We start from the raw sequence: 24664 nt of genomic DNA, 5'->3' as shown, positions 1-24664 counted from the left end.
TTTTCCGGTATGTGTGGAACGTGCTCTCCAATGATGAGACCATACAAATCGTGGCATATATCGAAGTCTGCATGATACTGATGGTTGCAATGTAGTGGTAAAATAACTAGATTAAAATAACCAAATTTATATATGGCTAGGATCATAAATTGATTATGAAATATTTTCTCATAACAGTATAACACACATTTTGTATATAAGTTATCGTAATATACTGATATTATATATTCTCGTTGCAACGCACGGGCATTCAGCTAGTTTTTGATGAAAACTCTAAGTCTGAAAACGCAATTGGTAGCCCGTTTCGTATCAGCCTACTACAGCCCGATTCACTTCGACAGCCCACATCTTGAAGCTCCAAGTGCATCCCGGCCCAGTCCAGTCCAGCCTTTCCTCTCCTGCCCCGTCTCCCGTTCCCACAGCACAGCCTCCATCTCCCAATCTCGCAGGCGACGCCGACGCGTTCCACCGGCGGCACCGATGCGGGCGATCTCGACGGCCGCGGGGGGCATGCTGCGCGCGCGGCTCCGCTCCTCGTCCCGCGTGCGCGGCGGCGGCGATGGCGCGGGGCGATGGACGACGCCGGGGCACGAGGAAAGGCCCAAGGGGTACCTCTTCAACCGCCCGCCGCCGCCGCCGGGGGAGACGCGGAAGTGGGAGGACTGGGAGCTGCCCTGTTACATCACCTCCTTCCTCACCGTCGTCATCCTCGGCGTCGGCCTCAACGCCAAGCCCGACCTCACGATCGAGACCTGGGCGCACGAGAAGGCGCTGGAACGCCTCAAGCAGCAGGAGCTAGCCGCCGTCTCCGGAGGCGGTGACGCCGATGCCGACGCCGAGTGATCCGCTGGTCAGATCACCCGCAACTCTAGAGATATTGTTTTTTCTTTTCTTTTCTTTCTGGTTTCCTGCTTGTGTCGCGCGGTTCAATAAGGCTGTCTGTACTGAGATGCATGTCATGAGATTCCAGAAATGGATGGACATCAGACTGAACACTGTATCATTGTTGCTGTTTCGCTGGATAACTTACACTTCACAAACCTTGTAATTGTTTGCACCTGTGTTGTTGCTTATTGCACTGAAATTTTGTTCATGGCGCTATACTTAACTTAGGTGTATAATGCAACCCCCCCCCCCCCCACCCCCCAAATTGTTCATGGCTATACTTAACTTAGATGTATCATGCAACCCCCCTAGTATTTGGTCCAACCCGTCTTTTCCTTATAAATTGTTATGTGATGGTTTTTGGATCCATTCTTCCTAATGAGGTAAATTTATTTTGTTACTGAGATGCAATGCTAACAACCTTAGCAATAGCAAGGTACCATAGTTTGGGTCCGTTTGTTGCCGATCCCTATAGATGTCCATATGGGCCGGGTAGCCCGTTTACCCGAAGCCCGGCACTATTGAAGCACGGTACCGACCCGGCCCGCTACGAACCGTGCTCGGGCCGGCCCGACACGGCGGCCGTGCCGTGCTTGGGCTCCAAGGCCGGCACGTCGTGCTCAGCCCGACCCGGCACGGAAAACTGCTAGGCACGAGGTCGACCCGTTGGCCAGCCACCCAGCGCCCACAAAATGCCGGCCCCGCTAGCCGCGACCCGCGGACCCCCTCACGCGCTCACTCGCTAGTCGGCACAAACCCTAAACCTAATCCCCTCCTGGCCTCCTCTGATCCTCTCCGTGGCGGCGTGGCGGACTGGCGTCTGGCGGTGGCGGCCAGCGAAATCCCGCCCCTCCCGTCGACGACTACTGGTGACGACTACCGACGACGGCTTGTTTGGACATCTATACTCTCCTCATCTTCTCCTCCTCATCTCTTCGCTCATCCTCTTCCCTTCCTCACATCCCGAACCCTAATTGGGTAATCCCCATCCGGCCATCCTGGGCTCCTAGCATCCTCATAGCAGTGGTGTTCCTCCTCGTCCTCGCGGTGGTGCTCTCAAGGCGACTAAGGTGCTCCGGCTACGCAGGTGTTCCTCGTCCTCCGAACCCTAATCTCCATTCTCCACCCCCAATCTTATGTATTAGATCTTGATTTCGTAGGTATCGCTTGTGTCGGTGTCGCGTAGCCGTCGAGGGACCTCAGTCGCCGGTGAGGAGCCAGCCGTCTACGGCACGGCAGCATGGACGATGACCTTCATCCGGCCGCTGTGGAGGAGGAGCACCGGCTAGAAGATCATTACAAAGCCGAGGATGCCCGAGCCCTGTTTGGCGGTAGTGCTGCCATCAACATCGACAACGATGATGATGTCCCTGGTGCCGCCGCCGGTGGTCAGACAGGCACAGGCTCCACGAGCTCGACACCGACCGCGGCGACCGGCACCAGTTCTAGTAAGCGTCCTCCCAGATCTAAAGTTTGGCAAGACTTTGATGAACTGACTCACCTCGTCAATGGTAAGAGGGTAAGGTATGGCGTCATTTGTAAGTACTGCAAGGTTACTTTAAGTGGTAAATCTAGTTCTGGAACTGGTCACTTGCTTCGTCATAATTGCTTAGCTAAGAGAGAACAACAACGTGCTGGTATAGTTCAATCCGTGCTTAAGTATAATTCTGATGGTTCCTTGAAACATTGGGAGTATTCTCCTTCTGTTGCACATACTGAACTCTGTCGGTTGATAGCTAAAGAGGACCTACCTCTATGGTTTGTAGAGTCTGATGCATTTCAAGAGTACATTAGTAATGCCCATAATCCTAAATTTGTTAAGTCTTCTAGACAAACCACTGCTAGAGACATGGTCAAGCTTTACAATGATCGTGTAGTTAAACTGATTGAAACTTTTAAAAACTCTGTTTCATCTGTTGCTCTTACATCTGACATCTGGAATGGTAAGGCTAAAGAGGACTATTTATCTGTAGAAAAGATGAATTTTAAAAATGCTGCATCACCTTTAATGCTGCATCAAATTTTAAAAATTGCTAGACACCTGAACACTTATGAAAATGATGAACTATTAAGACAAGTTGTAGTTCCTATGAAAGATAAATTTCTAAAGTACTAGAGAAAAATACCCTTGTTGTATGCCTTTGCTTTTATTCTAGATCCTAGGGCTAAAATGAGAGGTTTTCATAAAATACTTCTTCGTTTGTCTACTCTAACTGGTACAGATTACTCTAGGGTTCCACAAAAGGTAAGGTCTCAGTTAACAAATACTTTTCAGCTGTATGAATCAAAGTTTGGTGATGTGCGCTTGCGGGCACAACACCAATTGTCCAATGCTAATGAGGATAGAAACAAAATGGCTTGGGATGACATCTATGGTGATGATGATTTTGATCAGGTAATAGGAGGATCAGGATCAGGTAATATTGATCCCTCTTCTGCTACCTTTGCAACTGCAGCCTCTGTCTCAGAGTTATCTTCATATCTTGACAGTGATACTGTCTCACAGTTCAATGAAGACTTCAACATATTGAGTTGGTGGCATGAACATAAACTTACCTACTTCACTTTTATATGAACAAGAATCTTATGATGTGTATGCGCTCACTCTTATTATTATGGTACACGTTCTTTCTGTCAAAAATTACTGAGTATAACTAATCATTCTTTCTATTGACAGAAACTTCAAAACAAACTACTCTCACAAAACTTGTAGGGTTGTCATCAATCACCAAAAAGGGGGAGATTGAAAGCATCTAGGCCCCTGGTTAGTTTTAGTGATTAATGACAATGTATATTATATGTGACTAACGTGTGTTTTGCAGAGACAGATGGTAAGTTAGGTCGCATGACAGGTAGAAGTACTACAACGGTGAAAATAATCCCGGAGATAAGAACTCGAAGCGACGGCTAAAACGACGAAACAAAAGGTGAAGGTCTACGGAGTCCGAGTGTCAAGGAGATGTGGACACTCGCGATTTAGTTAGGTCTTTTATTCTCTTTTAGCCGTACTATAAAGAGGGGTTGTCGATGAGTAGTTTGACCAAGAGAGTTCTAGTGTAGTGTTGGTGCACAATCACACTCATATACAGTGCTAGGTGTCACTCTAGAACTCACTCACAAGATAGAACGAAAACCGATTTGAAAATCAGCTGAAAAACAAGAGTTAGTGTTTCTGGCCCTGGGGCACCGGACTGTCCGGTGCACCCTCTGCCAGGTGGGGCCAGGCTGGTCCGGGGCAGAGGCTTTCCTTCCGCAGAAACCCGAGAGTGCAGGTTTCAGAGTTGAATTTTAGTGGCGCACCGGACATCGCACCGGACTGTCCGGTGTGCACCGGACAGTGACTGTTCACTGTCCGGTGTGCCATGAGTCCAACGGCTAGCTGTCAGAACTAGCCGTTGGAAACGACCGTTGGCGCACCGGTGGCGCACCGGACTGTCCGGTGCGCCAGTGCGTAGAAAGTTGCCTGTAACGGCTAGTTGGTGGGTGAGGGCTATTTATACCCCTTCCACCCACCATATTCAATGTCTTGCACTCCACATTTATTCCAGCACATTGCTAAAGCATTGCAAGCACCAAAAGCCTAGTGAGGAGATTAGAGAATCTTAATCCGCGTTTTGTTCCTCATTAGCGCTAGCGAGAGCCACCTAGAGCACACACCACTTGCATTAGGCTTCTCTTGGTCAAGCGAAAGTCTACGACTTGTTACTCTTGGTGATCGGCATCACCTAGACGGCTTGGTGGCGTTGGGAGCTCGGTGATCACCGTGAAGATCTTGTTGGTGACCCGACTCAAGTTTGTAAGCGGTCTCGAGGGATCCACCGCGCCGGAGTGGCAAAGGATCATCTCGTAGTGAGCACTTGGTTCTTGCGAGGACCAAGGGGGAGCGATACCCTTGCGCGGGTGCTCGAACGAGGACTAGTGGAGAGTGCCGACTCTTCGATACCTCGGGAAAAATTGGATGAGTCTTCTAAACCTTGCTTTACATTCCGCACTTAATTCAAGCACTTTACATTGTGTATTTGTTTAGCAAGTATTTGAAGTTTTATCTTAGCATTGTTGCATTTCTAGTATTATATTCTTAGTGCTAGTAGTTGGGGTGAAGTTGGGCTCTCGCTTAGCTCTTGCTTAGGTTTTAATTGGTGTTGATTTTTAGAAAAGCCCAATTCACCCCCCTCTTGGGCATCGTGATCCTTTCACTATTCTCTCTCTTCTTGCTAAAGATGTTATGACTGTCCCTGCTTCAACTATATCTTCTGAATCAACTTTTAGTCTTGTTGGCAGAGTGATTAAGGAGCGTCGTCGCCGACTCACAAGTGATATGGTGGAGATTTTATCATGTATAAAGGACTGGGAATTAGCGGACTCACATATGCAACACAATGTGGAGAAGGACACCAAAGAAATGGAACTTATACATGAAAGTATGATCCTTGAAGATGCAACCTCTGTTTGAAATGTTTGTAATGAACACTTATTTGTATTCTGTACTGTGGACTGTAATGAACACTATTACTTTAATTTAGAGCTAGCTGTACTCTTTTTTCCTTTCTAAGGTTTTCTCATGAGGTGTGAGTTTTTACCTAGAAAAGTTTTTAACGAGGCAACATTGCACATTAGCTCCAAACCTAATTAAATATCTATTTTCCTGAAGTATTAATGTTATGCTTTGAAATATGGACTTGTAATTGTGATGTGGACTTCTAGTTGTATGATGACTTGTATTGTATATGAATCTGGATTGTGTAAACTGAATTTAGAAAATATACTTGAATTGTGATTTACATATGTTTGCTGAAGCATTGCACATTGTTTGCTGAAGTATTAATGTGATCCTTTGGAATATATACTTGAATTGTGATTTACATATGAATCTGGACTCTGGAATACATATTGTAAATCTGATATGTTTTCGGGCTATTGGGTGGCCCGGCCCAACCTAGCCCACCGGGCTCATGGTACGGCACGACCCGATCTGGCAGCGATCGTGCCGGACCTGGGCCGAGGAGGCGGCACGGCGTGCTGGCCCGGCCCGGCACGAGGTAGTAACCGTGCCGTGCCCAGACCTGTCTTATCGGGTCGTGCCAGCAGCGGGCCCGTGCCGGGTCGGGCCGGGCGACCCGTTTGAACATCTATACCGATCCCCCTCCTTCAGTCTAGGCACTGTAGCGATGAGCTGTGTTGCTAGTTCATTTTGCCCCGGACAGAGAAAAAAAAAGTTCTGGCATTGGCGGTCGGTTAAAATGCAGACCTGAAATCCAATTTTACAGTGTTACGTCTTACATGTGATTAGAATGAATGCAATCTATTTCTGTGCTGGAACCATGTTTATTTCTAAGGATGTAATCTGCTCCAAACCCAGAGGTTTGTACAATGGATAATCAAATTTAGATGATGGTATGAAGTTTTCAACTCTCTGTCGACTATGGCCTTGGCTCTGGATGTAGGTGGAAGTTTGGATTGCGCTAGTTTGTGCCTGATGATGTGAACATGCTTGGTTGAAAATCAGTTTGTGTGAAGGATCTAATATATGGACATGTACCCGTCCCGTTGGATGGCTGGTCATGTGCTCTCCAAGTAACATGTACTAGAAACTGAAGGGTAGGTAGAACCATCAGTACGTTGCTGGTGGATGGTGTGGTGAGGTGAGGTGAGGTGGGTGGTTTGGGCGTGAAGTTTCTGTTGCAATGTACTAGGTGCATGTGCATATCCATGCAGCGGACGCCATGCCTGCGCTTGCTCACGGCCGGGCCTATGCAACTGAACTGAGTAGCGGCAGGCTGCTGTGGCTGTGAATGGTTCCAAGCGTCTAAACTGTGCTCCCTCTTCCGATCCAAAAAGCCTCGATCGTCGTCTTTGGCCCCGGACGACTAGGATAATTGAGATCTGAAAGCGGCCTCCCACCGGCCGTCAGCGGCGTAGCTAGGGCTGGGCATTCGGTCTATTAGGGTAATTCGGTTCGGTCTATTCGGGTTTTTGAAATTTCGGGTTATGAAAAATGAGAACCGAAATTTCCAAAATAATTTTAGGAACCGAACCCGAATAGACCCACAATTTCGGTTCGGTCTATTCGGTCCACCGAATAGACTCGAATAGTAGAGAGACTATTATCTTTTGTTAAAATATATACAATTTATAATTAATTGGAAGTACTATTATTACAATAAGTGACTATAAAAAATATCATACTGAGATATATATATTATTGTTAAGATGATATCATAATTTTTAGCTAATAAACTCATAAATCATATAATAATATCATCATATATTAAGAGGTTTTTTATATTTCGGGTTATTCGGTCTATTCGGGTTTTAAAGCTTAGGAACCGAACCCGAACCCATAACCCGAAATATAGCACATATAGGAACCGAACCCGAACCCGAAAACCCGAATAGACCGATAATTCGGTCTATTCGGGTTCGGGTTCGGTTCAGGTTCGGGTTTCGATTTTAAAATGCCCACCCCTAGGCGTAGCAGAGTGCAGACGACGACGATCTACCGTGGTGTGGGGTTTGTTGGCATGGCACACGAAGCACACAGAAATGGCGGGCCTGTCATACATCACGGTCGATTCTGAGCAGCACTGCCGGTGGCCCCCGGCTACCGGAGCTGGCCGGTGGCTTGTACCGCCACCGACAGCTTCTGCCGGTCGCATCCGGCTGGGCACTTTGCCACTTTGGTCGCGTCGCATCGGAGTCAGGTCACCCCCTCTCTCTCTCTCTCTCTGTAATGTGTATACATATTAATATATATATAAATAAAACAAAAGATGCTTGGAGAAGAAAAGGGGACGGGTCGCTTTTTTATTCCGTCTTGTTTTCTTGTTTTTTTTCTCTCTCCCAATCTGCACGGCAGCAGCACCGCACAAGTGAGAATATGGCCTTGCATCTTTCGGCGACATGATTGGGGCTGGCGATCTCTCCAGGTTCTTGATAGAGGAGGGGGTGACTGCCGATGGAGCACGCACATTTGGTGCACGAGGACGAGGGTAGAGCATGCATAGCATGGAGCCATGGATTGAGTTGAGTGATGATAACAGTAGTGTGCTATCATATATACACCTAGGGAGGGAGACAGGGGCCATGCCAATTGGCATGTGGAGGCCGGAGACGCCATGCCGAGTGATTGGAGGGAACGAATGTCTTCTGCTGCCGCTTGTGCTATGACTGGCTGTGCATCAACCGAACATTACAATTTTTTTTTTTTTACTCGCGTGAACAAAAAAGGTTAAAAGGGGTCCGTGATCTACATCCAGACCAGCTGGTGCATGGCGATGTGTGTTTGGACTTTGGAGGAAGGATCCACGAAGAAAGTGCTTGTCCCTCCCCCGACTGGAAGCGGGAATAAAGCCTCAATGGAACATTTAAAAGAGGAGGGGGATCAGAGCAGAGGTGGTGACAAATTAAAGGAGGCCGCTGATATTGACGAAGGACGGCTTCTTTGTTCCTTTGTGGTTTTATTGATTATCACGTAGTCATCGTATCTAGATTGGTTTTTTTAAAAAAATACCGTACGTCCAGTAAGACGGAGGGGTAATGAGCTGTAGATTTTTATATAATAAAAATCAGATCTGATTACAAACGGACTATATTTCTATTTGTTTTTTAACTAAAATTAATTAAAGACTCAAACAAATGGTGAAGTAACATTTAATCTATTACCACCCCTCGAACGTGGAGAGAGGATGGTTTTGCGATGGGTTTTATGGGTCGGGTTTTGCTTTGTAGTTTCTATTGTCAGGTACAAATTACCGTTACAAACCAAAAGGGAACGCATCCTGTGTTCATAGAGCTCTTGTACTCATATGAACACTTTAAATCTGATGCATTTATTTCTCATCTAGGAGGTGAGGGCAGCAGTGGCACACAGAAGAGACAGTCAACGCGGCACAACAAGGGTGGCACACAGAAGAAACTAAGAAATGTTTATTCACACTTGATAAGAAATGAAGGTACAAGATTTAAAGTGCTCATATGAGCACAAGAGCTCTATAAGCATATGATACGTTCCCAAACTAAAAAGAATGCATATATAGAAATGAATTTCGGACAATGCCAATCAAAAGGGTCAAACAAAAAAACAAACAAACAGGAAGGCCCACTTGCCGGCGTGCACCTCACCACGCGGTGACCGGATCCGGCCAATTCCCGAGCCCAAAAAGAAGAAAAGAAAAGCGCGCACACACATACACCCAGACAGCAGTAGACGCACACTCGCCTTCCTGACGTCGGTTGGATTTAAGCAGAGCGCAGAGGAGAGCAACCACTCGCCCGCTCGCCCACCACGATCTCCCTCCCCTCCGCACGCCGCACGGGGCGTTGCAGACCCCCAGCCAAAGGCAGGCCGCGACCCGGAGCACGCCGGCCGGTCGCGGGCGTCGTCGTCGCCTCCCGCGCCGCCGCCCTGCTGCTCGCTCCCGCATTGGATCGCGCTGCGGTTGGCGACTCGGTGTGGTCTGCTGCTGGTGACTGAAGCCGGCCCACGCGGAGACGGTGAGCCGCTGCTCTTCGCTTCTCGCCACTCCCTTGCCTTCTCTCTCTCTATCTCGTGTTATGTTATGTGTGGAGGAGCCTGGAGCCCTGCGCCGCGGAACGGAAGCTTCCGCCGGATCTCTCTCTCTCTCTCTCTCTCTCTCTCTCTCTCTCTCTCTCTCTCTCTCTCTCTCTGCTAGGCCGCGGATTACTAACGCCCGCTGGATTTGAACTTGTTTCTAAGCTTTCTCTGGCTTCGGCTCTCGATTCCGGGGAGCGGTTCTGTCTGCCGGGCCGGGACCTCCGCCGCTCCACCTGAGTTTGGGGCCTTTGTATGCTCCGTGACGGCAGCATTGTTCTGCTTGTCTACCAAGTTTTAATTTTGTTCCCCCCATTCATGAGATTTCGTGAGGGAATCGGGCAGGCGCGTGGGGACAGGATCACGCCTGGCGGGCGCTAGCTAGTCCGCGATCCGCATTTCTGAATCCCGGCGCCTAGCCGTTGTCATGGGCAGGCCAGGTGCGTCGGTGCTTGGTTACTGCTTCCGGATTCGTTGCCCTGCTATTCCCTTCTCCGGATCCGCTCCCGCACGACCGGCGAGGTGGTTGCGGATTTATTATTAGAGTTTCGTGGCGGCGGTTTGGTTGGATTGGTCCGCATTTATGAAGGAATGTTCTCCCCCTTTTAAGCTGTTCGTGTGCTCGGAGTATTGAATTGCCTGTTCCTGGCCACTACGGGAGGGAGGCCCTGGGCCAGGCGGCCAGCCTACCCCCGCTCTGGGTTTTGTGATTGGCCATTTCCGGCAGCTGTTACCGTTTCTTGATTTGTGTCATGGAGTGGGGAAAAGGTTTTTGGTTCGCGAGTGGCTCCTGATGCATGTTTGGCAACCTTTCCATGATGCTGCTACTGTCTTTACCTTGAGTAGAGTGCAGTTCGGTGGTGCGTTTCCCTATTTATGTGGTAATTTAGTCGTTTTATAGTTCTCTCTAGGTAACCGTCTTGTACCGATTCTGATTGGTACTCGTGTTCAAGGTAAGCTTTTGAGTTGTCATGTCTGAGATAAGCTTTTGAGTTCAACGATCTTGCCATTCATTAACTACCACCAAATTTAGTAGGGCTGTTTGGATCACCAAAGTGCAGCTTAACCTTGATCAACTACCTAAAATAGATGGGATCCCAATAAAACTCTTTACCGGTCCTGTCCATTGGCAGTCGGCACTTTGATTTCAATTTCACATCACAGAGTTAGGTCCTGTTTGGAATTCACATCATAGAGTTCAGCTGGCCAAATTAGCTGGCTAAAGTTTAGCTGGGTTGGATCCATACAGGGCCCTAAAGGTTCTAATGGAAGCGAGAGCAAGCTTGATCTGAGTTCAGATAGGTTACCTTCACGATTAATAACCACACTTTTAATGTGTGCATTTCACTTCTTTACTTTTTAGTGTGCCCATCGCCAATCTTCTTAACTGATTGGGTTGGAAGTTGGTCACATTTTTATTTAATGAAGGTTTCTCCTTTTAGCATGAGCACTTTTCTGGGCCTCCTGTTTCTTCTGAATCCTGATCCGAGTGTCATCAGTGTTGTATTTATTTTAACATGCTTGCTTTTGGAAGCCTGATCATTTTTGCAGAAGTTGCTAGAACAACTTAACCATCTGTGCTTATTATTTCTCCAGGCATCAAGTTTCTAACAATTTGAAGTATCCCGAAATGGGCGCAAGAGATAACGGGGAGGGGAGAGATGAGAAGAGGGGGACTGGATCAGATTATGTACCTGCTAGAGACTCCTTTTCATCACAAGGTGAGTCTCGGGTTCCAAAGAGGCTCGGTAAAAAGGAGTCAAAAGATAATAGCCCCCGAACGACCAAAAGCAGCGCCAGCCGTCAAGCTCAAAACAAGCTGCAACATAAAGGATTAAACAATGTACAGAACAAGCCTCAGAAACAAAAGAAAACAGTTAGTGCTGCTAAGGCTGTTGACGTTAGAAAACCAGATATTACAAGAATTCCTTCCCGCCCTCCATCAGAATTGTCTGAGGAAACAGACGATATAATCAGTGATGCTGGAACTGTTGATGATAGAGGCACTGAGGAGGCCAAGGAGATCAATGTGTTAGATGAAGCTCCACGCTGTGATCAGAGTACTGGTACTGATGATGAAATTCCTGATATTGAAGACAAGGTAGTTGATCATGGAAAATCAGTTGTAGATCAAGGCAATGAGGAATTAGTGCTGAAAATCGACAAGTTGGAACAAGAACTTCGTGAAGTTGCTGCTCTTGAAGTTTCCCTGTACTCTGTAGTGCCCGAGCATGGAAGTTCAGCACATAAGTTGCACACCCCAGCTCGGCGTCTGTCTAGGTTATATATCCATGCATCCAAGTCTTGGTCTGAAGATAAGAGAGCTTCGGTAGCAAAAAGCATTGCTTCTGGTCTTGTTCTTGTTGCAAAGTCCAGTAGCAATGATGCTTCGAGGTATAACTTAGCTGCATTTAATCTGAAATTTTTAGCTCCATCATAACATTACTCAAAAAACCCCCTCGAACTAACAAACTACTATTGTTATAGGCTGACATTCTGGCTGTCCAACACAGTTGTCCTCAGGGAGATAATTGTACAAACTTTTGGCATCTCACATCAATTTACTCCATCCATGACGAATATGAGCATGAATGGTGGTGCCAAAAAACTTGGTGGGAAATCTATGACAATGCTGTGGAGAAACAACTACAATGGCACGCAAGCCAACTTTGCTGCGAGGCTGATGCCAGATGATTGGCAGGAAACAAGTACACTTTTGGCTGCATTAGAGAAGATTGAGTCTTGGATATTTTCTCGCATTGTTGAGACAGTATGGTGGCAGGTAAATGTCTGTCTTAGACAAATTCTGACTGACACTTCAATGAAGCTGGGAACACCCTGTCCTAGCCTGGTGTTTTTCTTTTTTTAAAAGAAAGTCAATGTCTCTTATGGCCTACTTAGAAGGGCAGACCTGATGTAGTGGTGAGAGCTGTCTCACTGAGTCACAAGGTCATGCGTTTCAAAGCAGCCTCTTCACATTTGCGGGGGAGGCTTGCCTCAGTTTGATCCCTTTCTCAGACTCTGGGAGTCTTCGGCACAGGATCTGTCTTGCGGTCTTATGGCTACTTGTTGTCTGAATATGTTCTGATTCTTCATGTTGTCAGTTTTCTTATGGATGTTTCTCTTCCAGGCACTAACTCCTCACATGCAAAAACGGGCAGAAGGATCATCAACTCCAAAGGCTGGTAGAGTGCTAGGTCCTGCTTTGGGTGATCAGCAGCAGGGCACCTTTTCTGTTAACCTGTGGAAGGCTGCGTTTCAGGACGCATTCAGCAGAATGTGCCCCCTCAGTGCTGGCAGACATGAGTGTGGCTGTTTACCAGTATTAGCAAAACTGGTATTTTTTAACATCCTTAGTTTCAAAGAATAAGCAGTTCTTTTTGTTACTGCAAGTATATTTCTGAACTTTGCGAGTTCTTCATTATTAGGTGATGGAGCAGTGTGTAGCCCGTTTGGATGTTGCCATGTTCAATGCCATCCTACGTGAATCAGCAAGTGAGATACCAACAGACCCTATATCTGACCCAATTGTTGACCCAAAAGTCCTACCAATTCCAGCTGGTGATCTAAGCTTTGGGTCAGGCGCGCAGCTGAAGAACTCTGTACGTGCCTAATTTACTCGTTTTTTATGCATTACTACCTGTTCCTTTTTTCTGTTGTAATTGTTATGTGGCTGTTTGTTAGGATGTAGCTTGCTAAGGAACAAAATTAGATACAAATACAGTTGGGTCTTGCTATTACACCTCACCCCAAACAATGAATTTATATGAAATAAAATGACTGCAGATTGGAAACTGGTCCAGATGGCTGACAGATAAGCTTGGCATAGATCATGATGATTCTGAGGACATAGGAGATGTTGAAGACGAAAGAAGAGCCGCAGCTGAAACGAAATCGTTTCAACTTCTCAATGAGCTAAGTGATCTCCTGATGCTCCCAAAGGACATGCTCCTTGAAAAATCTATCAGGAAAGAGGTCAGTGTTTGTGCATAGCAGCTGACAAACTACCACACTGCTTCCTCTTGTTACGTAACCATCAATTTCTGTCGCAGTTAAACATTCTGATGTCTTTCTTAGGTTTGTCCCTCAATTGGCCTTCAGTTAGTGACTAGGATCCTGTGCAACTTCACCCCAGATGAGTTTTGCCCTGATCCGGTTCCAAGCACGGTCTTAGAAGAGCTGAATTCCGAGGTTTGTTCCACTCGTTCTCTCTACTCCAGCCTTGCACACTACATCTTGCTGACAATGTCACTCAAATGCACTGATATACATATGCTATGCAGAGCTTGCTGGAGCGTCACGCCAACAAAGACGTGACCAGTGTGTTTCCGTGCACCGCTGCCCCTATAGTGTACCGCACACCTTCAACGTTGGACGCGGCAGAGAGAGCGGCAGACATAGGAGGTGGCGCGAAGCTGGACAGGAAAGCCTCAATGGTGCAGAGGAGAGGGTACACCAGTGACGACGACCTTGACGACCTGGATTCTCCCCTCGCATCCCTAATCGACAGGAGCGCCCCACCTTCTCCGTCGAACGGTTTGGCACACTTCAGTGCTGGGAGAGGAGTTTCCATGGAGAATACAAGATACACGCTCCTAAGAGAAGTATGGGGGCTGGAGCAACGGTGATGGATGATGACGAGCCTGTAAAACCTAAAATCTCTTCTACTGCCACCCAAATGAGAGCACAAGAAGGCCTATTTGTGTGGGGTCTTCAGCAATCTCTACAGTAAAAATGCAACACTTCCTTGTACTGTACATTCCCACGATCCTATGTATCTTAGCTCTTTTGTAGTATATAGCAGCAAAAGAGGGTGTCGGCAAAGATACAGATACAGTATTGAGTTAAAATTCTATAATGATATGACATTCTCTTCACCTACCAATCTGATGGGCACTTGAGACGCTTACCTTTGAGCTGTCGCCACTATTCTTAACATATCAGTGTATGTGTGTGTATGGTGATGGGCCAACGGAAACCAGTCGCAGTCGGATGGCGGCCGCCGACGGTGACTCCCCAGCTGCTAATGCTGCTTTGCACCGACGGTGGCACCCCATCTGCTAAGGCTACTCTGGATTGCGCCCATCTATCAAGTTCAATGCAGCTTGATGTGCCCTGATCAAGTTCGCTGAAGGTGTCTTCTCCCCCCAACCAAAACCCCACAACATTTGCAGCCAGCTGCCACCAGGAGAGTGATGGCTGATCAATTAGGATTCCCATCACAATAGAGTACTACTGTACTAGTGAACAAAAGGTCCTCACAGCACACCTAAACAATTTAGCGAAGCCTGTCGGATATATGTTCCAGCTAAGGGCTAGTCTGGCCCCCATTTTCCAAAGGATTTCCATTTCCCAAGTGAAAATGAACTAATTTCCCTTGAAAAAATAGAAATCCTTTGGAAAAATAGGTTAACAAATTAGCCCTAACACTAAAGAGAGAATTCACCCTGCCATTGAAATGGGGGATTCCAAGCCATCACAGGGCGAAGTTGCTAAAACCATACTGACAAGTTATCCAAGGAACACAACTTGATAACGTAAACACCACACATGGAGATTTCCAAACTTGTCCCATGAGCAGCGACTTCCCAGGGGGCGATAATGAAGAAAAGGATGCAGCAGCAATGAAAAGAAAACTAGCCATGCAATTCTGTTGCGGAAATAGACAACTTTGTGAATACAAAAGGTTTTGCTGTTGCAAATACAAACTAGGAACTCTCTAAAGATGTAGATAACGCGACAGCTTAATCGGTATCGTCAACGACCTTGGTCCCCAGCCCTTTCAAGCCCTCGGCGGGGATCTCCGCGACGGTGACAAGGGAGTAGAGCTCCTCCTTGGCATCCTCCTCGTCGTTCCTCTTGCGGGCGATCCTCACACGAACCCTCCGCGGCACGCTCCTGATCCCGCTGCTCCAGATGTGCTTGTTGAGCTTCACATCAATCCTAATGTCCGTGGTGCCCATGGCCTTCTGCGCAAACTTCCTGATCTCCTTGATGGCGTTGGGTGCCTTCTTCTTGAATGTGCTGCCAGACATGAGAAAATGTTGGTAAGAAGTGGGATCGCGGCATTCAGTAACCTTCAATTACAGTAACAGTACAATGTCAAGCAGGAACGAGAGGTCATGCAGATAACAGAAGACACTTGGATAAGCATTCAGCAACTGAAAAAAACACATTGGATCAAAGCAGCCAACCTTCTAGTCATGCTTAACAATTTGAGTATACTCATACATAGACAAAGCCAAAATCAATGAAATGCACACTATCTCATTAGTCATGATTCATGAGGTTTCTAAGCCTTGCATGGTTTGTTAAAAGCAAACTCTAACAGTCACTAGAATTTTACCTGATAAGAATGTTAATTGAGCATATACAGGCTATATCTGCCTTCTCAATATAGGTTCATCAATTCCTAACTGGCAGCAAATTTTGCAATTCCAAATGGTAATAAAGGGCGGAGCTAGATGCCTATTACATTTACCTTTCGACAAACTAATTAGCAAATGAAATGAGGAAAATACCAAACCAGTGCCGCTACAAATACTACAAACCACAAGCAGGCAAGGTCATCGTACTGTTTCATCTCCTCGTGCTCCTAAGCAGAGTACGAATAGTATATAACTGATCACACAGAACATACACTAGTTGAGCCAGATCTCGTCTACGAGTAGTATCGAATAGAAAAAACCATCCGCTACCGCGCCTAAATACTATCAGCAGCGAGACGAAGAATCTCGCAAGCGAGCCAGATCTCGCAGCGAGAACAGTGTGCAGCCCCCGCAGCAAGGTGGCCAGAGGGAGAAGTACCAGCCGTGGAGGCGCTTGTGGAGGTTGATGGTGTACTCCCTGGTGACCACCTCCTCCTTCCTCGACGCTCCTCCCTTCCCCTGCGACATATCTCCTCTGCTCCGGGTGCGGGTGGGCGGATTCCGCTGGGTAGTGTGGTGCGGTGTTGTGTTCCGCGGCGGCGCGAGAGGAAAACCCTACCGGATACTGGGGTTGCATTTTATATGAGCTGCCCACAGAACGACGTGGCTACATGGGCCGGATGGTGTGCTAGCCCATTCATGCGCCCATTGCTCGGTCCCCGTGGCCCGTGGGCTGTATGTGGCTTAAATGTCACCTTCTAATTGGCATCTAGACATAGTGCTGATTTTAGCAACTGGGATCCAAAAATAGGCGCTAAACCAAATTAGCGAACATAAAAGCATATACAAAATACATCAATTATTGTATAAATCAATTATTGTATAAAATACATGAATTATTGTATAAATCCACTAAAAGACTACAACGAATTCTAATTTGGGAATACTTTATTGTATTAGATTTTTAGATAGTGAGCTTTATAATTATATTAGATAGACACACAACATAAAAGCATAGAGTCTCGACATGGGTCGCAAAAGAAGATTTGTGTGAATGATAGATACATTAGACTACATTTATTGATAGAAAATTTAATGGGTCTTAAACTTCAAGACCTCTTTACAATCGATTTTGTATCGTTTTGATAATTTCACCTTTAGCTTTGATTAGGGCACACCACACCTCGTGACAATCGGAATTTGTATAACTTTCTACACCCGTAAAAGGTGCACAGGCCTGGTATGCCTGGAGCTAGCAAGTTGGAACCATATAGTTGCATAATCATCGCAAAATAATAGCTATCACAATGATAGTCTTCATGTGCTGCTAATAGTTGATGACTTATTTGATCTGATCGGGACTGGAATATTCACAACCATTGGACGGGGTGCAGGCAGGTGGTCATGGAGGATGCAGCCCTTCTGAATTCGGATCAATAGCCAGCCAGGCGTGGGTCTGCGCGATGGGGAAGGCTGGTTCGAGCCCCCAGACCTCTGCAACCACAACCAGCCTGCGTATTGCACACAAACACTTCCATCTATAAGAGAACAAGGCGAGCAACCCATGCATTCTGATGTGCAATTACACGTGGCATCTTCCTCTAAGTATTTTGCAAGTTGCAACAGAGTACATTTATGAAAGGTGCCTTACCACTCGTGCAGCAAAAGGTAGCATCCTCTCCGGTGGCATGCTGGTGCATAAACCTAGTCCAAAAGAACAAAATTTATGGCCAAGTAGTAAAGATCTCAAAACTGACTCAGGAATCACATTTGCAACTAAACAAAGTACTCCTGGTTGAGACCACATCACCACAAAGAAACAACAGTAGGATACAAGCAGGTGATGCGATGTGTTTGTTTTCGGTATCGTAATGTTCTGCACTGGTTACTATGATAATGTAAAGAGCGTTATGTAAGAGGAACTTCAACAACTTAGGTACGGACCATTATCGATATAACACAGGAAAGTAATTGCTTAGCTTGCCACAACTGATTTCAGAAAAAAAGGAAGTTGACTAGCTTCACCAACAAAATAGAAGCACTAATAAATGGAAGAACCAGTTTTTGCAGCAATATGTGGCGTGGAAAAGGAAACATTGCACACTGACCATATAGAACTGCTCCAATGAATGCATCTCCAGCGCCAGTTGTATCTACGAGTTCACCAGGTGGTATAACTTCGGCCGTACCTAGAAGTAACCTGCCACTTATCGAGCTTACTCCATCCGCGCTTATTCTCAAGTTTGACTGAAAACAAACAGAAGCTTAAAGAAATGGGTTAGAAAAATAATATTCAAAATTGCGAGCATGAGCCATGAATATCATACATATTGCCGCTGCTATACTCCAAAAAAATGTGTTAGTCTAGAAGCAGAGATTTTGATGTGTGTGCTGCTCCATATTTCAATTTTAATTTTCAAACAAAAAAAAACGTGTATTGCAGCTCCTACAGTGCGATTATATCTGTACATATAGTTCAAGTTGATAGAGGAATATACCTATGTGTGGAAAAAAATACACCCAGCCCATGTGCATTATAAGGCATCATACCTTGGAAGCAACACATTTTGGTATAGTAGAACTCTGATCAATGCTCTTCTCTAGTGATTCGAATAAAGCCTCTGCATCTATTTCCCCTGCCTCAGAAGCATCTGCAACGTGTTTTTTTCCAAAAAAAAAGAAAGAAAGAAATATATCACTGGATCCTTTGTCGACTGAATACATAATCCCCTATATCCATGTCTTATCTCAAATACTTAGCTAACATTAACACACAGAGCAACGGAAGACTAACCTGTACTGCTTCTCTCAAGCATCAAGCAACCTTTCTCCCCCAGAGTTACAATAACAAATTTGATGTTTGGTAACCTTGAAAGCATGGATACTAAAGCAACAGGTATTGATGAGGCTCCTGTCCAAGCCTACAAATTTAGATCAGTTGGAAAGAATATATCACTAATCAACAAGAACCACAGAACTGAAAGTGCAAAACATATGCAGAAGGACAAAGCCTTTAGTGTTCTAAAAGCCTAAAATATCCAGCACAAGGAAATTCTGTTGCTACTTGCTAAGCAAAATATCCAGCACAAGGAAATTCTGTTGCTAAGCGCCTGATTTGATTATGCTAATCCAACTCTAAGCTAGATTACGGTAAAGCAAAGCCAGCACAAGTTTGCATCATAAATAATATGATTGCGGGCCTTACACTATGAGAAGTATATAAGAATTTGTTTTTGCCTCAGTCATAAGAAATGTAAGAGGTTTATATTGCTACAAGGAGAAGTTGATAAAAGGCAACGTTTTTATAGTAAAACTTGAGAACAGTAAACTGGGTGTGTCTTGGGTAGGACTATGCAGTTATGCCGTTTTGCTCTTTTGCAATCCAACAGCCTACCTGAGGAAACTTTGCAGAGCATACAACGTAAGATGCAAAGTTGAGAAGCTCGTCCAGTCCCTCCCTCTTTCTTTCGGCATCAATCAAAATAGGGATTTTTCTTTGACTTGCCTGCACTGGATTGTTCCATAAACAAAGGTCAGTCTCAGTGACAGTGCAAAAAGGAGAAAATTAACCATAGAAATGCTAATGTGTGGCTTTAATGCAACAGAAGGTGTAGGCTGACAACATGGACAAAATTAAAACAAATTTCCTATTCAGAGCCTAGTCTATGATTTATAAGCTATTTGCAAACAAAACTGCGCGGGACAATACTTTGTTTTGTTTTGTTTTGTTCTTGTGCACTTTAGATGATTGTGCCTGAAAGCAATTACCTCTTCAGCAACAAGCAAAGCAATGTCATGCAATCGTACATCGAAGTAGACGATGTCCACGCCATCTAAAGCGGACGACAAGTTTGCCTTTGTGAGCTCTTCTGGCACCATGGGAGGAGAACCAGGAGTGTGTATACATGTACGAGTTTTCCTGGAAGTCAAAAGGGGATGTTTGAATATAATAATTCAGTAAGATAATTGGGCTAAATAAAGGACCATCCCAGTTCCAGGATAAAAACTAGAGGACGTTCACATGAGAGTGAGCGTGGCAAGTAAACTCACGTCTGTTCATCAACTATTATGTAGGTGAAGGGTGAGTTCCCGTTCTCTGCGACCTGAGAAAAAAAATGGATGGATGCAGCATTCTTGAGGACAACGATTTTAGCACCGGAGTGACTGTCACTGAATCGTTGAGGGATAGTGATTCGCACCAGGATGTAGGATGTGTCCACGCCATCAGTTTGGAGTTCGCTGAGGATGCTTCTTCCTTGAGCATCGTTGGCTACCTGATCCAGACGGGATGGATGGATTCTTGTATGCATTAGAGCAAGGTTATGCGTTGACTACCTGTGTCTAGTCAAAGGGGGGGGGGGGGGTGGAGATCAAGAATGGACCTTGGAAATGATCCTGGGACGGAGGCCGAGGCGTGCAGCTGCAGTGAGCGCGTTGCCAGTGTTGCCGCCCCCCTGCACCTTGAGGGCGAGGCTGCGGATCTTATCGTCGGGGTTGGGGAAGGATGCCACCGCGGCCAGGTAGTCGACGGAGATGCCGCCGCACCCTAGCTGCAGCAGCACATGGCAAACAGGAGACGAGCAGGAGGAGCTGAGGGCCTGAGACTGAAACTGAGACAGAGAAAGAGGAAGACGAACCTAATATTATGGGAAGGGAAGGGAGTCAGCACCGTACCACGACTGGGTTGGGGGAGCCGGAGGCGGAGGCCATGGTGGCGATGGTACGGCGGCTGCGGCGATGTAAACGAGGAAGCGGAATAACCCTCCTGCCCGCTTGACGGAAAGTGTGGAAAGGAGGAGCTGTGGGCAGCTGCGGCTGCTGGGCGCAGGGCACCATCTCCGGTCTCCCCTCCTCTGTGCTGCTTCTCTAAAACTCCAATGGCTGTACGCTCGCGGCTCGCCTGTCACTGCAACGCTACGCTACCCGCCAAAACGAACTACCTCCAACCAAAACCAAACCAAATCCAATGCGGTGCGATGATGTGATGCGAGGTCGAGTGGAGTGTGGAGCGATGACCGATAGAGAACGCTGATGAGCTAGCAGCAAAAAAAAGAAGGAAATAAATAAATGTGGGCTGCAACGCGGAAGGAAGCAAACAGATTATCCGGCCCACGTGGTTGGCTCGAACCCAAATTAGGCTCGGACCAGAGTAGGCCTTGGGCTGAGCTTTTTGGGGAACCCATCACAGATTCGGTCCAGTAGAATGAATTGCAAATTTGCATGCCAAGATACATGTTGCAGGCCGATATGCTGATTCGGTGTCAGTAATCCAATAAGTGCTGATGACACGTTATAAAATATATTGCCAAACGTTAATGTTTTTTCTCCGTCTATAGTAGATAAAAATATAACATATAGACACGTAAGAGATGGTGAGATAAAAGGTTGATAAGTGTTCACCCCTAAAATATAGCCATCAGGTTTGAAGAGCAACTATAAGAGACTAGCCCGATCATTTTGTAAAGGTGAATTTAGCTATCATTTCAAGAAAAAAACTGTCGGAGAGGGAATTCTCCGGCCGGTTGGCGGATTGCACCCGCACTTAATCCTAAGATGAGGAAGGGGCTTAAGCGTTTTGTTTGTCTGGCTTAAGCGATCACCGAGCACATGAACACGCGAGAGTTTAGAGTGGTTCGGGCCGCCGGAGCGTAATACCCTACTCACTGTGTGTTAGATTGCTGTGGAAGCTTGAAAGTCTGAGTTGGGTCCTAGTCCGTGTCTAAAACCTGTCTTGTAACGTTGCATGCCTCCCCTTTTATAGCTAAGGGGGGTATGCACAAAGGTACTGAGCCCCGACATGTGGGCTCAGGAACATATCAGATGTAGTACTTGTTCGCTGCTGGAGCAATCTTCTTGTGCCCTGACATCCGAGATCTGCGTAGTATCGGCGTGCAGGGGAAGCTTCTCGCATAAGGGATGATGAGCACAGTGCGTCGTGCGGCACGGGCGCGCTGTTTGATAGTGGACTGGATAGGTGTGCCGTCTGCAGGATGGCCCTGGCGCCGCCTGCCAGCGGAGTGGACAGGACACATTAAATGCTGAGGGGGCACATCACCTGTCAGCAAGATGGGCAGGCGGCGCGTCCTCTCCGCAATAAATGCAGAGGTCGCACGACTTTAGAGGCCTTACGTCAGGCTCCGCCTGCTGGCTTATGTCACAGGTTACAAGCCACGTGGTAGCAGCGGGTCTCCGCCTGAGCGGTGAGCGCACCGGATAAGGCCTGGACACGTGTCAGCACCGGACCCTTGCTTATGCCAGGGTCTCTCCTATCCTGGTACCTCATTGTGGCCCGGACCTTACTCAGAGGGATCTAGGGCCCATCTGAGGGACCCGGCGTGCCTTCTTGGGAGTCCCGAGCCGTAATCGGGGGTCCGGGTTGTGCGTATAGGGGTCCGGTGCTCCTTCGTGGAGGTCCGGTCCAAATGACACATCGTGGGGTGCATCATCTTTTCTCGTCACGTGGTGCCCCTTGAACTTCCCATGTGGCGGGGTCGGGTGCTGTTTACCGTGCGGCCAGGGGACGCCGTACGAGCACCACGTCTTCATACTGTAGTAGGGGGTACCCCTGATTCAGGGTACCGACAGTGGCCCCCGGGCCTGCCTCAGGGGAGGATATGAGCCTGCAGGTGGGGCCAAAGTCTGATTGGCGATTGGCTCGCTGCCCCTGCGTGCCCGTTGATGCAATTACTGTCGGTCCGCCCATGGTCACGCCTGTCTCCGCGGCTGACTGACACGTGACCTTCGCACTTAATACCTTTGTTGGGCCATGCGCGGGGTGCCTCGAGTCGCTGTATTGGTTTTTGAAAATTTATCTTCTCAATCTTCTGCGACGGCCCCGAGGGGACGCGGTATTGGCGCGAGCGGCGGTGCGACCTTTCCGCACCTAGTATCCGGCGCGCCGAGTGCATGACATGTGGGCCTAGGCCCCCATGTCGGACCGCTGGCTGCAGCGAAGCCGAGGGGGCATACAACCGCGGGGCGGTTATACGCTCCTTGCGCGGCGGTTCGCCTTCTTGACCGCTGGTTGCGGCGAAGATGAAGGGGCGTATAACCGCGGGGCGGTTGCACGCTCCTTGTGCGGCGGTTCGCCTTCCTGACCGCTGGTTGCGGCGAAGATGAAGGGGCACATAACCGCGGGGCGGTTGTACGCTCCTTGTGCGGCAGTTTGCCTTCTTCGCGCTTCGGGCCAGCTTGTATGACATGTGGGGCCTGGCCCCCGTGTCATAGGATGGGAACCCTAGTGCGCATCGGGGGAGACTTTGCCCGTGACGCTTTGGGGCGCGAGTGGGGAAATCTGCCTTTAAAAAGGGGTTCATCCCTCGAGTAGCAGCCATGTCTTGCTTCTCTCCCACTCGCGGTGCCCTTTCGCCTTCGAGCTCTCTGCGCCCTTTGTCTTCAAGGTTTCTGCTTTGTGTCGCCATAGTTTACCATGGCCTTGTGACTTCATCCCGAGCACGCCCAGACTGAGTGAGTGCTCGAAATGGTATACCGCCTGCTTGGATGGGATGCGCCGACGCTTGGTGGAAAGATTTGCGCCGGCGTCATCCACTCCTATGAGCTTGCCGCTAGAGAGTTCGTGCCTTTTGTTTTCCCTAGCGGGCCGGTGCTACCGGTCTTGTCTTCCCTCTGCTGGAGGTGCGCGGCCTTGTGGGAGCGGCGCTCTTCCACTGGTGCTTGGCTTCAAGGATGTTCATCAACCTTGCGGTGGTGGGGATTGCGGTGGTGGGGAGCGAGCTGAGCCGCGGCTTTGCCTCCCACATAGGCTGGTGCCCGCCTGAAAGTAGGGGTGAAAACGGGACGAGATTACCCGGCGGATACCGGATACGGGTACTTAAAATACCCAGTTTTTCAGGTACCGGATACGGGTAATTTTGTATACGGGTCGGATACGGATACTACCCGGATATACATCGGATACGGGTAGGATACAGGATGACCACTACCCGGCAAATACCCGAGAAGTACGGGTAGGATACAGGTACCCGGTTAGCGGGTACCCGGTTCAGTTCCTGCGTGCGCAGGGGTGTAATTTGAACAAATATTATCCGACATCGGATACCAAATATCCGATACATTTTTCGAATACATCCGAATCCGAACATGATTCGATAAATATCCGATCAAATTTTATTTATATTTTTTTAAAATACGACATGGAGGTCGCACACACATACAGTCTTGCTTTGAGGTCTCGTGTTCCCTTTATAGAGCCAAGTCATCCCCAACGAAATCGACTAGGCAAGGTGGGATTAAAAGTGGCTGCAGAGGAGAGAGTAGGTTGCGCTGAAACCCGTGGGCCATCAGAGCCAACCGGTTAGAAGCTAGTTGGGCCATTTGACTCAAACACAAGACACAACAAACATAGCGTACCTTTTACTTTTTTGTTTTTATATTATTTCCCTTTTTATGTGATTTGTTTTTAAATAATAATCTATTTGGATTTTGAACTTTGTAGGATGGTCAACTGATTAGAACGTGTGCGATATACTATGTGATTTGCTTCATAAACAATAATTTTTTATGTGATTTGTTTCTTAAATAATAAATCTTTTTATGTGATTTGCTTCTGAAATAATAATACAACATTTCTTCCACTTCACTTCCACTTATTGCGTGAATTGTACGTGAAATCACTGTAAGTACATAATGAACTTGTGATTAGTAACTTTGAATTGTATGTGTCCATTTTGTCAATATTTTTTCTATATTTGAGCTATCATATACATGATTGTGTATTTCTTATTTTATTTGTCTGTTGGATGATTGGGAACCTAATATCATCAGGACGAACTATCCGACTAATATCCGTTATCTATCCGGGTAATATCCGATATCCGTTTCTTACCCGCCCTAATTATTA

General features: G+C 47.1%; 4 protein-coding genes across 5 annotated transcripts; 2 read left to right on the top strand and 2 right to left on the bottom strand.

Moving 5' to 3' along the window:
- Window positions 1-419: 419 nt before the first annotated feature.
- Window positions 420-1037, top strand: LOC100275660 (complex I subunit). The gene has a single exon (NM_001149695.2). The coding sequence runs from the start codon at window positions 481-483 to the stop codon at window positions 841-843; it is 363 nt and encodes a 120-aa protein (NP_001143167.1). The 5' UTR covers window positions 420-480; the 3' UTR covers window positions 844-1037.
- An 8131-nt stretch (window positions 1038-9168) lies between these two features.
- On the top strand, window positions 9169-14321 carry LOC100382159 (uncharacterized). The gene is made up of 8 exons (NM_001366774.1): window positions 9169-9378; window positions 11033-11830; window positions 11924-12218; window positions 12567-12773; window positions 12865-13038; window positions 13223-13411; window positions 13514-13627; window positions 13720-14321. Exons 2-8 carry the CDS (start codon window positions 11067-11069, stop codon window positions 14062-14064), a joined length of 2088 nt encoding a protein of 695 aa, NP_001353703.1. The 5' UTR covers window positions 9169-9378; window positions 11033-11066; the 3' UTR covers window positions 14065-14321.
- A 626-nt stretch (window positions 14322-14947) lies between these two features.
- On the bottom strand, window positions 14948-16412 carry LOC100276690 (60S ribosomal protein L31-like). Its single transcript, NM_001291563.2, has 2 exons — window positions 16244-16412; window positions 14948-15460 (listed from the first exon to the last, which is right to left on the bottom strand). Exons 1-2 carry the CDS (start codon window positions 16330-16332, stop codon window positions 15181-15183), a joined length of 369 nt encoding a protein of 122 aa, NP_001278492.1. The 5' UTR covers window positions 16333-16412; the 3' UTR covers window positions 14948-15180.
- A 455-nt stretch (window positions 16413-16867) lies between these two features.
- On the bottom strand, window positions 16868-20787 carry LOC100273018 (uncharacterized). 2 transcript variants are annotated; one of them, NM_001147468.1, is made up of 11 exons: window positions 20479-20578; window positions 20187-20354; window positions 20004-20078; window positions 19855-19907; window positions 19573-19723; window positions 19199-19309; window positions 18599-18725; window positions 18355-18455; window positions 17913-18051; window positions 17456-17508; window positions 16868-17315 (listed from the first exon to the last, which is right to left on the bottom strand). In NM_001147468.1, exons 1-11 carry the CDS (start codon window positions 20512-20514, stop codon window positions 17238-17240), a joined length of 1092 nt encoding a protein of 363 aa, NP_001140940.1. In that variant the 5' UTR covers window positions 20515-20578; the 3' UTR covers window positions 16868-17237. The 2 variants fall into 2 exon arrangements, 1 of the variants encoding a protein (NP_001140940.1); XR_004855957.1 differs by having other exon boundaries at window positions 16989-17315; window positions 17913-18068; window positions 20479-20787.
- Between the last annotated feature and the right edge of the window lie 3877 nt (window positions 20788-24664).

Source organism: Zea mays, chromosome 1 (genome assembly GCF_902167145.1).
Source record: "Zea mays cultivar B73 chromosome 1, Zm-B73-REFERENCE-NAM-5.0, whole genome shotgun sequence".
NCBI classification, from domain to species: domain Eukaryota; kingdom Viridiplantae; phylum Streptophyta; class Magnoliopsida; order Poales; family Poaceae; genus Zea; species Zea mays.
The sequence above is the reverse complement of the archived record's forward strand: the minus strand, read 5'-3'. Positions and strand labels throughout refer to the sequence as shown.

What these genes read in the sequence shown, in the direction of transcription:
- LOC100275660 (NM_001149695.2), top strand. Translation starts at nt 481, where the DNA reads ATGCGGGCGATCTCGACGGCCGCGGGGGGCATGCTGCGCGCGCGGCTC.
- LOC100382159 (NM_001366774.1), top strand. Translation starts at nt 11,067, where the DNA reads ATGGGCGCAAGAGATAACGGGGAGGGGAGAGATGAGAAGAGGGGGACT. An exon ending in TTGAGACAGTATGGTGGCAG is followed by an intron (nt 12,219 to 12,566) that starts GTAAATGTCTGT and finishes TTTCTCTTCCAG; the next exon opens with GCACTAACTCCTCACATGCA. An exon ending in GCGCGCAGCTGAAGAACTCT is followed by an intron (nt 13,039 to 13,222) that starts GTACGTGCCTAA and finishes AAATGACTGCAG; the next exon opens with ATTGGAAACTGGTCCAGATG.
- LOC100276690 (NM_001291563.2), bottom strand. Translation starts at nt 16,332, where the DNA reads ATGTCGCAGGGGAAGGGAGGAGCGTCGAGGAAGGAGGAGGTGGTCACC. An exon ending in CACAAGCGCCTCCACGGCTG is followed by an intron (nt 15,461 to 16,243) that starts GTACTTCTCCCT and finishes CATGTCTGGCAG; the next exon opens with CACATTCAAGAAGAAGGCAC.
- LOC100273018 (NM_001147468.1), bottom strand. Translation starts at nt 20,514, where the DNA reads ATGGCCTCCGCCTCCGGCTCCCCCAACCCAGTCGTG. An exon ending in TGGACACATCCTACATCCTG is followed by an intron (nt 19,908 to 20,003) that starts GTGCGAATCACT and finishes TTTTTTTCTCAG; the next exon opens with GTCGCAGAGAACGGGAACTC. An exon ending in CATTGGAGCAGTTCTATATG is followed by an intron (nt 17,509 to 17,912) that starts GTCAGTGTGCAA and finishes CTTTTGGACTAG; the next exon opens with GTTTATGCACCAGCATGCCA.